At 42.0% G+C, this 15174-nt stretch overlaps 1 protein-coding gene across 2 annotated transcripts in view; it reads right to left on the bottom strand.

The window, feature by feature from the left end:
• Positions 1-7863: 7863 nt before the first annotated feature.
• The window catches only part of PAQR8 (progestin and adipoQ receptor family member 8), a 116794-nt gene continuing 109483 nt past the window's right edge, over positions 7864-15174 (bottom strand). For both annotated transcript variants that reach the window (XM_042939033.1, XM_042939034.1), the window contains one exon: positions 7864-9155. In XM_042939033.1, the coding sequence (XP_042794967.1) occupies positions 8070-9134 (1065 nt within the window). In that variant the 5' untranslated portion in view covers positions 9135-9155 and the 3' untranslated portion in view covers positions 7864-8069. The remainder of the gene's footprint in view (positions 9156-15174) is intronic.

Here is a 15174-nt window from a genome sequence, read left to right as displayed (position 1 = left end):
TGTTTGAGCTCAGACAACTTACCTACCTGAGATTCTGGTATTTCATCTCAAAAATGAGAAGCCTGAACCAGAATTAATGGTCACTAATTGCTTTGGGGTCATGTGGTCATTTGAAAACAGTGAAAGCTATGCAGAACATATACAGCATCCTGGGAAAATAAAACATGTCTTAATCTGTTATGAGTGGAGAGAAATCCCTCCCAAAGGCAGAGAGCTACCACTCTGGTGAGATACTTTTATACCCCGTGGAAAAAGTGGACACTTATATATAGAACCCCTAACACCCTGCACTGCATAAAGTGATAGAAATAATAATAATTATTATGACGATGATTGCCACTAGTACTTATTGAAAACAAACTTTGTGCTAAGGTCCTTTTCCCACAGTAAAATTAGTAAGATTCCAAAATGATTTGTTCTTGTAAAAAGAAAAAAACACTGAGTGGAGATGCTTTGCATGTTTCCATAGTTGTCTTTAAGGAAAAGAAATTGCATTAGCTCATAATAGTGCTCAAATTCACTTTAATGAATAATAGGATATATTTAATAGGTCCTGAAGATGAGGAAGGGTTCACTAGAGAAATGTAGGGAAATAATTGACGATAGTCAGTGGTTCTTAAAGCTGGTTTGATACCTTGGAATTTTTCTGAATGGTCACAGATGGCCCCTGAGACTGACATTTGTGATGAGACTAGGTCTGCATTGGATTCTAGCACAGAAGTACATTTAAGAATTTCACCATCAATAACAGCCTAAGGATTATGCTTGGCCAAAGTGTCTAGAAATGAAACAAGAATTGCATCTTCAGGTTTATTTCATTTATCAGGGCAAAACAAAACAAAACAAAAACCCACATTACATTTTCTTCTCAATTCTACGCTTCTAGTTCACACAGTCGTCAATGGGGAAGTTAGGCTGAAAAACCTTCTACATTTACTTGTTTTGGTTAAGAATATGGATTCTGGATTCAAAGGCCTGAGTTTCTGTGAGATTCCATTACTTACTAGCCAGGTAGTCCTGGGCAAACTTACCTAATCTATCAAGTTCCACATTTGAGAATGGAGACAATAATATCTATCTCATAGGGTTGTAAGTGAAGGGTTAAGTGAAAGAATCTAAGAAAATAGCTCAGCTAAGGACTTGGCAAGGAGTGAGCACCAGCTAATGTAAACTGTTGATGTTATTATTCCTAGTTTATAGACTCTGCCTTGGATGTTTCATTGCATTTTTGCCCAGAGGACTACCCAGAGTACAAACCAGTGTCAGTAGAACAAGGAAACATTCAAAGCCTATCTGGGAAGTGGAACTTAGCATTCTGAGCACTTAAAAAAATGCTAAGAAAAATTTGGGAAGAATCCTGTGAATACCAGAGAGTGTCCACGGGAATACAGAGTCCATGTGACCAGCCCACAGATGGATTAGCTTGATGATAACCTGGTTTAGTGTAGATTGCAGGGCACAAGATTTACTGTTTTCTACAGGCAAGGTAATGTGCAACTAGTAAGTAGTCCATGTAAGTAAACAAGGACCGTGACTTTTCTTGAGCAGAATTCTTCCCCAGCGTACCCTGTCCTGAAGTCATAGTAAAAGCCAAAGTGCTTACAGGGCTCTCACAACTTGTCTGCATTGTCTACTGCCCTCTCTCTCTCTCTCTCTCTCTCTGTTCATGCCAGCCTCCAGCTATTCCTTGCATGCTCTGGCCTCAGGGCCCTTACACTTTTTGCATCTGCTTGGGAGAGAAACAGAGCCAACTCCCTCACCTATTTCTGTAGTCTTCCCTGATCCTGTTTAAAATTGCACACCCATCCTGTCCCTCTGGCTTATTCTTGCAATTTCTCCTTGGCACTATCACCTTCTAACATACTACATAACTTACTTATTTGGTTCATTGTTTGTCCTACCCATCCTCCAACCCCTGAATGCAAGCTCCCTAAGGGCAAGGATTTGTGTGTTTTGGCAATTGCTGTATTCCTGGTGCCTAGAACAGGGCTTGGCACCTAGTGGTGTTCAGTGTTTGTGGAGTGGCTGTCAGTGAATCACATAATCACCAGTTCAACAGGCTAGGCCTCCCCTCCAGGGAAAGTCTTTCTAGCAGGCTTTTCTTGGAGGGCTTGATTCGGGAGAGGCATTTCAGAGAATTCTTTCAATACAAGATAATGTATCGTTGGCTTTGTTACATGAGCCTGTATCTCAGCCAGAGTATCATCAAATTACCTACATAGTGTAATGTCTGAAGGGACTGTAATATAACTATCTTGGTATTCCTGTACACTGAGCCAGAGACTGTTGATTATGCACAAAAGAATGGAAGTATTAGGTTGCTTAAAATTTCTAGATCCCAATTTCTGTTTTTTCTTGGAGTTTTATATGACACTGCTAATTTACTTATCATTAACAACATTTTGCCATAGCCTTATTTTTCCCTGGAAGAGATTTATTTTAGTGATGGGTCTATGGATTATCTTTTTTTCCCTATTTTTTTTTTTGCATTTTCTTTAATAAGCACATATTACTTGAAAATGATAAATGGGGGACTTTCTGCTAAATCTGTGTAACTTTTTTATAAGGCAGAGAAGTATTTTTTTTTAAATCCTATATTCAAAGTCATATCACTTGTCAAAATCCCTGGGAGATCCAACTGTTTGAAGAACTGAAAATCCTAATGAAAGATGAGAGGGAGGGCTTGCAGAATCTTGGGAAGAGTATCAATACTAGAGGAATTTCTTATCCAAGGAATCAAGGTATTTTCAAGAACCTGTCACTGTAGAGTGAGATTTGATATTATACTCCAGGCCACCAAAGGCCTGTAGCCAATGACCTTTTGGGCTCTGAGAAGACTGTGAGGTGCAAAGAATGCTTTATTTGGCATCCAAGGACAAGGTGTAAAGTAAGTCACTTTAACCTGCAAAGAAACCATACAACCCTAGCTATTCATGAGGTATTTAGGGTCAAAAGTTAAAATGAGATTCAAGTATGCACAATGGTAAAAGTACTTCACACACTGTAAAGGGCTCTGCAAATATTTGGGTATTGATGTTTCTGATTAGCTGAGCCCTGTATTTGTCTGAAGAAGAAATCAATTTGAGTTTAAACATTACAACTAGTTATGTGACTTTGAACCAATCCTTCCACTTTCTTAGCGTGTTTTCTAGTTTAATGGAGATCTTGTTGGCCTTCCTTCAAACAATTATGTACAAGCTCAAATGGATGTGGAAATTTTTTGGAAAGCATAATGCATGATATGATCTGAGGTGTTATTCTGCAGCCTTTGAGTTGGTCAAGGCCTCCTGGAGTCTAAAATACAGTGCATACCTCTTCCTATGAGATCATGTTAGGTAAGAAAAGCCTTTACCTGAGATAGATAAGCTCTTGAAGTTAATATTTAAATGAATTTCTTTTAAATGCAATGCTTTCCCTTCCATATTATTTTGATAAAAATTCCTTAAAGGATAAGGTGGTTATTCTTTTTTTAAAGGAGGCAGCTAGAGTGCAACATGCTGTTTCCAATTTTCCAAATCAGGGACCTGTACTCAGGACAGTGAAAAGGGCTAGAGAAGCAATGGGAGTTAGAAGAAGCTTTGAGGTGGCCAAAGGTGACAGCCTTGCTGGTGGGGAAGATATTTCTAGCCTCTGGGGTTGGGGGGGGGGGGGAGGGAGGAAAAGAGCTCATTCCTTTTGAAAATGTTCTGGCACAAAGCAAGTCCCAGCCTCCCCTGGGTTTGGCCTGCCATCTGGCCCTCAGACTGGGATCAAGACCTAGAGGGGTACCCTGTGATGGTCCACCATGGGAAGATGCTGGTTCTCATTTAGCAGTCTGAAAACTCTCTGCAGAAGGATCCCTGGTTGTTGTTGTTGTTTTTCTTACTGTGGTATCTCCAGAGCTAACATGGTGCCTGCCACCAGCAGATGCTCATACATACTTGATGAATCAGTAATTGAAGAGTGGTTAAACTATTAGCAGTGACAACAGAAGCATTTGCAAACTACCTAGGGCCCCTATTGGTCATGAAAAGGGTTTGGGCAAGAAGGACATCCATAATTCCATCAGCGCCTCAACCCAGGCAAATGGTGTTTTCTTATCGTTGTGATTGTACTATGGCCTAAAGCTGAGTAGCCTGGAGAATAACTTTGTTTTCACAGCTATTTAAATATGAGTTGGGCTACAAAATCCTTTGGTTCATAGGTGCCACATTCCACAATACATCCATTATAATAGTTGTTATAGTATAATTATAATTCATAATTTTTAGATTTAAAAATATAGTCCGTCAATTCAAAATTTTGAAATCTTTAGCACTATTGTTCATAATACTAGAAGTATTTATTGAATTAGATGGAAATCCTCAGAGAAATCAACTCCATAGCTTTTGGGGGGTGGCAATATGATCTACTCACAGGTGTGTTATATGTATTTTGGGGGTTGGGGTATGAAGATGTTTTAAGCTTTTGTATTTTCCTACTTCTTGGTGAATACAAAATGTCCTGACCTCCTCCTCCTGGCAATGTTTGTCTAGATAAAATCTTTCTTTAAGATGGGCCTTGTCAAAGTAGCCTTTGTCAAGAGCCTTGTCAAAGAGGGGTGCCTGGGTAGCTCAGTTGGTTAAGCATCTTGACTCTTGATCTCAGCTCAGGACATCATCTCACCATTGGTGAGTTTGAGCCCTTCCAGGGTCTCTGTGCTGACAGCCTGCAGCCTACTTGGGATTCTGTCTCTCCTCTCTGCCTCTTCCCTGCTTGTACTCTCTCTCTTTCAAAATAAGTAAACTTTTTTTTTTTTTTTTTTTAAAGAACCTTGTCAAAGAAACAAGATAATTGTTGACAGTACAACAATCCATATACAAAATCTGTTTAATGGTCATTCGTGTAAGTAGATTTATATAAACAGAAAATAGTTCCATTTTTTCTTTGCGGAGCAATCAAGCAAAACAATAGGACCAACACAATTAATAGCCCAAAGATTTGGATACAATGGCCATGCTAAGACATGAGCGCCATCTGGAGGGCCAGCTTGAAACTACAGTGCAGCATCTGAAGAACACAATATACTTAACATTAAGATAAGGTACCATTTTGTGGACAGGGGGCAACAGAATCAGGAATGAGCTACCTTCATTCCACAGCCTGAGCTCCTACTGTTTCAAGATTCCAATTAGAGGACTGAGAATATTGTTAATGAGTGAGGTACTTTTAGCAAAGGTGGGAAATGAAACTTTAACATCTGAAGCGTACTAACATTAGCTCATTGGTAATTACAAGGCAGGAAGTACTAGGCAAGAGGGAAATAGGCAAATGCGTCCCCATCTGCTGTGTCCTGATACCCCATCTCCTTACCTTGAGTACGGCCTCATACAAATCCATCAAAATTTTTATTCACAAGATGTAAATGACTGATCGTTTAGGTTTTCCAGAGGCATTTACATTTTAATAGAGACAGAGAGATAACTGGCACAATTTCCAGATGTCAACTGTTGGTGAGGCTATGGTGGAGTAAAATAACTTCCTTTATCAAATACTTAATTACTTCTTTTAAATAAACGAAGTCTGTTCCTTGCTGATACACTCATTTTAATGCAAATGTTTTAAAAGGAGTCTTTAATCCTTCAAAAGTCTGAGTAGTTTAAACCATCTGCATTTTCTGTGTTTATATATTTTGAATAAGATACTGGTATTTTAATGAGATACCTAGTCCCCAGTGCTCCTCAAATATCTCTGGTGAAAAATTTTATACTTTTTTAAAAATTTCCAATCACTTGGAGGACCAATACCTGTGCAAATTAAAGTAATAATTTCATGGCAATACCTTAAGAGGTTAGTCTATCTGAACTTGTCACAGACCATTTACAGTGTGTCAGCTGGCCTTGCTCTGTCACCCGCATTTGAAGATCACTGCTCTCTTTCCGGCTTTGTCTTCTAAAAAGTACCTGCCTTTGGCCTGAAGATCTACATCCAACAGGACCACCACCATATCCAAGAGCTTGATTTAAACCTTCCTCCCAACTTTTAAAATACGGTCTTTGAATCCGTAAAAGTGAATATTTCAAACATTTTCTAGTCCCCATTTTAAACTGACCCTCTTGCGATGTGTTTGTACAACCCCCCATTCCCTTGTTTAGTTCAACTGGCTTCAGTTTTGCCAACTTTGTGATGAATTTGGACTAGACACCAGAAGCTTATGTAAGACACTTGGGTAGCACAGAAGTTCAGGTATTTAAGAATTAACAAAGAAATCCATCTAGGAACTCCATGTAGCAGACAAGACATATGCTTTCTTGATATGAAGATTATAGGAAAGCTTCAGTAGAGTGGTTTTTTGTTTGTTTGGTTTTTGCCAAAATGCAGGTTGACAGAGTCTTTTGAATGATAAGTAATTCTGGTGTTCTGACGTTTTTTCATCCACCGGTTGAAAAGCAATGCATTCTTTTTTTCCTTATTCCTATAACCCAAAACTGAAAATTCCACATGGCCATATATTAAGTAAAGTGTTCATACATTTCCATTTATAAGGCACAAAATCCACAAATCTCTCAGAGAAAGGAAGAAAACAAAGACGTGAAGATAACAAAATAACCTAGTAACAGAAAAATTTCATCAAACTGGCCTGAAAACAAAGCAGTTTCCTTTGTAGTAAACAGAGACCTTATCCTGATAGGAAACATGGCCTCTGAGAATACTCCCATGGCTCCTCTGTCAACACAGCCCCCTTCACAGGATTAGTACATAAATCGGTCCTCAGAGAAGGCTGTGCAGCCAGAACACATCAATCGCAAGTACCGCTTATCCCATAGAAGCTACTGGGCAAAAGTAAATTCTAGCTACAGAGTACCTGGTTCACCATTCTTACCCAAAGGAACCTTCAGGCATTAACCCACAGTGAGCACACATGTTCATCTGTCCTGGGGCTTGATTATTTTAAGGATTCAGGTCTAAGTTGAGGTGGTTATCCACCTGCTGGAGGACCTTAAACTAGGGTAGTTATGTGGGTCCTTTATGTCGTGGCATCTAGTTAAGAGGCCAGACCCTGGATTCCTCTTGAAATAATCGAGTCCCTACAGGGACCCTCAGAACTACTTCACTCTATTAGTTTTTGTTTTGTTTTGTTTTGTTTTTTTAACATGTTGGCCCAAATCTGGAGATTCCCTAGCACAAGCCCCAGATTTTCTGGCCTGTAAGGCAGCCCTAATAGATTTCAAGTACTGCAGTCTACAGGTATAAAACAGAAGTGTCCTATGACACAAAACAGTATCCATGCTTACTGGCTGGGTCTCCTGATGGCTCTTGGCACTGCACTTTCTAGTACCATTTACATTATTATTATTATATGAGAATAAGCTTTCTGAATGTCCACATGGATCCAAGCATTTCCTGGAAATATGACTCCTTCATATTCCTCTATATTACCATGCAAGGTACAGATGGGAGTGACAACACTGCAGAGAAAACAGCCAGGCAGACATCATCCTGAGAAAAGAGTCAGTGGCAGAGTAGGGCAAGAGAGAAGGGACCAGAAATCAGATGAACAGAGTAATTCATTATGTCTAAGGGTTTCACTGAGTCATTTTGAAGATTCTGACTTCTCCACCCTGGACAATCTGAAATCCAAATGAAATCGAGTTCTTGGCTCAATTTATTCAATTACCAAAAACCAACATAGTAGGATAGCCATTCCAATACGGTGTGGACCAGCCACACACTTACTTTCCAGTCCCAACTTTTTTATCCCTTCAGCTCCAGGACTTGCCCCTCGAGGCCAAAGTCAGAATTCCCCTACGTTTTCAGGCAGAAAGATCACCCTTAATTTAGTGTCCCATGAATCTTAGCCAAGGTCCCTTCCCTTCCTGTATCTTGTAAGGCTATGACACAGAGGAAAAAGTAATACTCCTTTTATTAGCAACAACTATAACAACAAAATTCTTGAATCCTTTGGCTTTCCAATGCCACGGCATATCCTTGGAAATATGTATTAATTTAAAAGCAACTCTTAAAAGACAAAAAGTCAACTCCTAATGTTGTACTGGGTTTTTCCCCAAATCACGACAGGCTGCCTCCACATCTCACTTCACCTGCCAGCCTCAAGAATCTTTCTTTGTCAGCCTGTCCTTGACTTTGTGCCTCAGGAGGGCTGCAGTGGCAGCGCTGCAGGCCGCCAAGAAGAAGAAAGACAGACAAGCCGTGTAGACAGACAGGGGGCCGTGGCGCTGCTGAAAGATCTCCTGCCGCCCCTGGTAGTCCAGGAGGATGGCCTCCAGCTGGGAGAGCGTACAGATGGCCAGGAAGGCGTGGAAGATCTGATGCCCGTGGCCCACAATGTCACAGGAACCTGGGAAGTACTTCTCAGGAACCGGGCAGGAGAAGAAATAGGCGCTGACCAGGAAGAAGAGGATCTGGAGAGTATGGTACCAGGCCGCCTGCTCCTGGCAGCCAGCCAGGTGGCACAGGGCCACGCGGTGTGCCACGGGGCTGATGTCTAGGACGAAGGCCAGCCCTGCCGGCACCACTTGACAGATCTTCCTCATGACTGGGTAAGGCCTGCGGTAGCGATACTTGGCATAGCAACAGCCGGCGCAAGATAACCAGCCACAGAAGGCAGCTGCTGGCAAGAAGAAGAGCCAGAACAGCTCGTACCAGGCCTGGTCGGAGCTGTAGAAGAAGTGAGCCAAGGCACTGCCATACTGGTAGACGCTCACGCCCACGTAGTCCACGAAGTAGAAGGTGTAGTGCGAGAGCTCCGACTTGGACTGCAGCAGGTGGGCCAGAAGGCTGCACGTGAGGTAAGTGATGGAGGACAGGATAAAGAGGAGCAGGGGCAGCGAGCGGGTGGAGGCCCACGGCAAGGCCTCGGCCTCAGCGAAGGCCCAGAATCGCAAGAGGACGGCCAGGGCGGCCAGCAGGTGGGTCCACACGTTGACCACCTCGTTGTGCTTCTGAAAGAGGCTGAAGAAGTAGTAGCGCCACTCGTGGCCCGTAGGGCGGTAGCCGGTGTGGATGTAGGGCTCCCGGAAGAGCTGGGGCACGTCCGTCTCGGGGACGGTGCAGGGCATCTTGGGAAGGCCGTCCTCCAGGAGCTTGGGCAGGCGGCGCAGCTGCTGCCCGCTCACCGACAGGGTGCTCAGGCGCTCCAAGATGGCGGTCGTCATGGCGGCCGGCGGGGCGGCAACCTGCAGAGAACAGAGGAAAGTCGGCAAACCGAGAGACAGGCGGACGGGGCAGAGGCGGCGAGGGCCGTGGGGTTGCTTAGGGCTTCGAGTGCGTTAGGGGAGCCGGGGAGCGGCAGACAGCTTCTTTGAGCCTCATTTTTGTTTCATCGGTACGTAATCGAGTTGGACTAAGACACCACCCCCCCCCCCCCTTACCACCCTAAGATTGGGGTTTCGTCTCTACTACCCACTGCGGTGTGAAGGCACATCTTGTAAGATAGGGCTGTTAACCAGCCTGTTTTAATGATATCAGGAAGGTACGTAAGGGTACCTTTAGAGGTACCTTGAAGTTTCCCAGATGTTATTAAAATGTAGTTACCACACAGGCTTTAATAGTATGAGACATTATATTGAAATATTAAAAATTATAAATATTGATGTTACTAGTGACAGCTTACATTTCTTGACCACCTGATCTTAAAATATTCACTAATTTCACCAGTAACTTGAAAATCTGAGATAAGCAGTAGAAACTTGAACTTCAGAGTAAAGATAGGCAAATGAGTCATCAATTTGGTTGGTAAAGACCAATACATATTCTGGGAAATACTTTAACAGTTAAAAAAAATTAACACCTGGCCTAAATTCAGCATAAAAATCTAACTGTAAAAGTTGGGGGGGGGTTTGTTTTGTTTTATTTTTAAATTATGCTTTTTTTGTTTTCTTTTTAAATTAAATTGGAAAGTAAGTCGTTTTGCATTTGCTCTCCTGGGCACCTAAATCTGTACCCAATGAATTGTAGACCTCAAAAATGTTTAACTTACACTTAGAATTTTTTTTACATGACAGATGAGCCAGAGGAGCATAGCAATTATTTCACAAAATATATCACAAAAGAGCTGCAAAATTTCATGTGAATTTTTTTGGTAAAGAAATGGATTTTTAGCATGTATACAGCTACCTTCTGTACTTCATATTTTCTAACCTCTTTTCCTCAGACCAGTTCAAAATCTGATTGATTTATTGAAATGGCTCCTTTCCTTCAGAGCCCTTCTGCTGGGAGAGATACAGCAAGTGCTTCTCAAAGTATTACTAATTTTAGTGAAGAAAATGTAATCTTCCGACTCACGTTTCTTAATCAATATTGAAAAAGAAAAAAATTAGATAATGATCTAAAATAGGGCATGAAAATTAATAAAATGTAAGAAAAAAAAAAGCTCAGGGAGACGTGGAGTCAATCCTTGGTTTGGGGCTACTTTCTGGGTAACTTAGGGCAAGTTATAGAGCTGTCCAGGCTTCAGTGTCTTCATCTGTAAAATAGGAGTAATAATTCTGCATACCATATGGATAGTTGTGATGGTTAAATGAGAAACTCTAAAATATAAAATGCTTACTAAGGATTATGGAGTCAGAAGGACAAAAAGAGGGAGAGTGGGAGAGAGGGAAAAAACAGTCATCAGAATACCTTAATTCATTAAAAAAAAAAAAAAAAAGAAAAGAAGGGGCACCTGGGTGGCTCAGTTGGTTGAGCGTCCGACTTCGGCTCAGGTCATGATCTCGTGGTCCGTGTTCGAGCCCCGCGTCAGGCTCTGTGCTGACCGCTCAGAGCCTGGAGCCTGTTTCAGATTCTGTGTCTCCCTCTCTCTCTGACCCTCCCCTGTTCATGCTCGGTCTCTCTCTGTCTCAAAAATAAATAAACGTTAAAAAAAATTAAAAAAGAAAAAGAAAGAAAGAAAAAGAAAGAAAGAAAGAAAGAAAGAAAGGAAGAAAAAGAAAACAAAAGAAAAAGCTAAGCAGTGCTTCTGCTGTCAGCCAGCAGGAGGATCCGAGAGCCTGAGTTAAGACTCCTTCAACTAAACTCCAGTGGCAGTTGGTGACAGCACAGCAGAGGTAAAGGAGAGGGACAGGGAATGGTGGGAACAGATGGAGTATGCCAGCCCTAGGATCAAGTGGACGCACTGCATGGCTGGGCCTAGGACATGGGGCAATGTTTCAAGTTGTCTGGTAGCTATTGGCTGAGAAGTATGTGGCCTGGGGGACCTGGGCTTTGTTGAAGCTCTGGGGAATTAAAGAGCTCTATTCTTTAGATACAGGCTTCTTCCATCTCTTGTGAAGTAGAGAGAAAAATCAGAAATATTGGTCTGATTTTGTGGTTGGGAAAAGTAAAGGTGAGTCACTGGGGATATGAGCTGTAGAATTGCTCCACCTTAGCATTGCTGTCTAAGATCAAGGGTGTTTCCATCATCCCTGGGCACCCAAACCAATTGGAGACAATTCCACATCTAAAGTTAAATAACACATGTCTGTACAATTTCTGCCCATCATTGTCTTCTCAAAATAGGATGTCTGGGACAATAGGTTCTTATAAACCAAACAAAGCAAGTGAATTTCTAAAGACCGAAAACTCAGGTTTTGATTGTCTAATGGTTGGAACTCAACAGTTTAGACATGGGAACCAACTGGCATCTGTCCATTCTGAGGACATGATCTGACAGATCATGATACTGCTTTATTGTCAGTTTCTAGAAAACCCTGTCTGCAGAGCTCTGACCCCAAGTGTTCCTCCAGTCCTCATACCACTAACCTAACTTCATGGCTTTATGTTGAGTTCTTTTCAGAAAATTATTTCTAGTTCTTACAGAAAATAAACTAGGAAAGGTTTTAGAACTAAGAAGTGCAAGACCTAACGGTTTTAACTTTAACTTCAAAGGAAAGGATGCACAGGGGGAAAAAATGGCAGAATCATTATTTCCCTTGCAAATGAGAGCTTCTTTTCCAAGGATCTTTAATTATTTTTAATGTTTATTTTTGAGAGAGAGAGAGAGAGAAAGAGCAAGTGGGTGAGGGGAAGACAGAGAGGGAGACAGAATCTGATGCAGGCTCCAGGCTCTGAGCTGTCAGCACAGAGCCCTATGGGGGGCTCAAACTCACGAACTGTGAGATCATGACCTGAGCCGAAGTTGGATGCTTAACCGACTGAGCCACTCAGGTGCCCCTCCAAGGATCTTTAAAGTGCTGCCACACCAGCCTCAGGGTCTCCTTAATAACCCCATCCTCTGGAGTGTGTAGCCCAACACCCACAGAGAGACCTGGTAGTTGCAGGGACACTACCACAATGGCCTCCGACTCAAGATATGATGTCTTATCTGTCAGTAATGAGGGTGCTGCAAAGATCTAGGTCATCTATGTGTGGGTGAAGAGGATCTAAATTTTTACACTTTGGAAGTGAAAAATGAAAAATTCTAAACTAACAGTCAGAAAGAGAGGGGATTATTTCTTTGTCCTTTGCTTAGCAACTGCCCCTTCCCCTGCCATAAAATTCTCCCTTCACCAGAGAGCAGCCACAGCAATGGTAACAAAGTATAATTTTTAAAATCAGCATTAACTTCAGAAGCGCTGTCAAGTGGAGTCCCCCCATAGTTTACCCCCATAGACAGGATTTACCTTCACTGTTCCAGAGTGTGCAGTACTTCCAGAAATAGTCTTCAAAGGGCCAACTAGAAAGTTTGAGAATCTTTCTCGGAGGAAATCACCTGTTGGCATCATGATACTGGTGCAGGCACATACCTCCAGCCTTTCCAGTCCCAGCTCTGACTAAAGCTCAGACTAAGGGTGCCTCCCTCATTCCTGGCCTCGTCCCCATGACTTCTCCCTGAGCTAATATGGCCATCGGCTGACCAAGATGCTACCTTAGAATGATCTCTTCGGCACAGGGTATGCTCCAGCTCCTCTGCTGAAACAGCTGAAATGGAATCTTCCTGAAGAATCCTCATAAACTGGCTAAACTCAAGTCATATTTTGATCATGTGCAGAGCTCTGGAGGAGCTCTGTTGATCACCTGCTCAACAATACTGCAGACTACAAAGGCCACAAAGGAAGAATACAGTAAGACCCCTTTCCCCAAGCAGCCTACAAGAAGATTCAAACTTCATGAATCTATAGCCAACATCACTGGACTGCATATAATTATTAAGTAGACTGAAATACAAACAGGTCTCCAGAGCGGAGCTCACTCGGGGCACACTGGGACTTAAACAAGTAAAGGGGTGAGGAGTGGGGCATTTCAGGAAGGGGGCAAAAGGGAATTCCCAGGAAGGGAATGCTGTGGCTTCTTTGTGGGCCCATAAACAGAGGGGCTGTTGGGGAGTAATCAAGAAGCGAGTGGGGTAGGTGCCACAGCATTACTGAAAGGAGTTTAGATTTGATGTTGCAGAAAGAAGATGGGAGTTCATGTCTCATCCTTGAAGCTTTAAGCCTGTTTGATCCTCATCTCACCTGAGCTGTGGGGATTCATGCTGCTGACCAATGCCCCTCTCTCAGCCTTAGTGATGCTACCCTCTCTGGTCTTGCCTGTTTTCTTCTCCCACCACCCCTGTCAACTCTGGTGTTTCCAGGGGTCTGCCATCTGCCCCTTTTCTACCTCCACGGTCCCTCTGGTGCGGGTACTTCTCCCACACCCTTGGCTTTAGCTAGCACCTGTACCAGATGATTCCCACACATATACCTGTAGCCAGATCTTTCCTGAAATTTGGATTCAAATATCCAGTGGCTCTGGATTTGTCCAACTGACTATCCCATGGGCACTTCAAGCTCAACATCTTCAAACTTGTCCTTCAACCCAGATTTGACCCTTCCCCTACATCTAATCAGTCATCTAGGCCTGTTGGTTTTATCTCACCATTTCTGGAATCCATGCATTCTTTCCATTTCTACTGCTCTCCACTCAAGCCTTCAAAATGAACTGATGCAGAGGATAAAAACAGCAGTGTCATAACTGACCTTCCTTCCTTAAGTGATGGTTCCCCTGCCTCATGTCTGCCACACCCTCTCTTCTCTGAACCACTTCAGGGTGATAGTTTAAAAACGGAAATCTGAATACCACTCCCCTCCCCATGGCCCCCAGGAGCTCACCATTGCTTGTTTACAACACAGACTTTAAGCCCTTACCAGTCCTACTTCTGTTGACCACTTTCCTCTCAATCCACACCTCCAGGCCACTTTAATGGCCTGGATCACAATACTGGGAGTTTTTCAAAAGTGCCACACTCTTTATTTCCACACATGATGACAAGCCTCCAGTCAGTCCAGCAACCCAGCTCATCAACATTCTGCCCAGGAGCCAGCTCCACCAGGAAGCCTCTCCTACCCCCCAGACTGGGTTTTAGGGCTCTTCCCAGCACACTTCTGTCCTGGAGTCCTTATCATTGGTTTACTCTGCTCACTCCCCTATTTGTGGCCAGCTCTGTTAGTGTGCAAGTTCCCATGTCTAAAATGGTACTCAGCATATAAAATTATACACCTAATCATTATTTACTGAATAAATAGTACTTTAGGCCCAGACATATGGCACCAATTTCCTTCTGTTCAGCAAGGTCAAGGGAAAAAAGAAATAATGGTTTGGGAATCAGAGGATCTGGCTATTCCATATTTGCTCTACTCAATTAGCTGTGTGTTAATGCCTATGACATTAAACTATTCAGTGTAACTTTCTCCATTAAAAAAAGGTAGGTGGGAGGTAATTTCCTGTCTTTCCATTTTTCAGGATAAAAAGAGGATAATAATAATAAAATGTGCAGTAGTTGAATAGTGCTTTGAAGAGACAAAACATGCACATTAAAGTACTAGTAATATTTAAAGAACTCACAAAAGGATTATAACTTGTAATATATATATATATATATATATATATATATATATATTTTTTTTTTTTTTTTTTTTTTTTTTTTTTTTTTTTGCCTTATATCAGATGTTAATGCAGTCTTTGAAAACTGAAAAGACAAGACATTTAAAGTTTTTGGTTCATTTCTGGGAATCCTTATAACACCTTCCCCAACTGCTTTATAAAGAGTTTTAATTAGACTCAGGTTATAATAGAATTGGAATTTAAAGTTCTATTTTAATATGAACTGTTATTTAACTCTATTTTAATAATGAGTATGGTACCTGTGCCATGAATTCAGGTAATGTTTATATAAGAAAGTGTTAAAAATATTACATTACATTTTGGTTTATGTAGGGGTCCAGTCTTAAAGTTCTATTT

Source organism: Panthera leo, chromosome B2 (genome assembly GCF_018350215.1).
Source record: "Panthera leo isolate Ple1 chromosome B2, P.leo_Ple1_pat1.1, whole genome shotgun sequence".
Classification (NCBI taxonomy): Eukaryota; Metazoa; Chordata; class Mammalia; order Carnivora; family Felidae; genus Panthera; species Panthera leo.
This window is presented reverse-complemented; position numbering and strand designations above follow the sequence as displayed.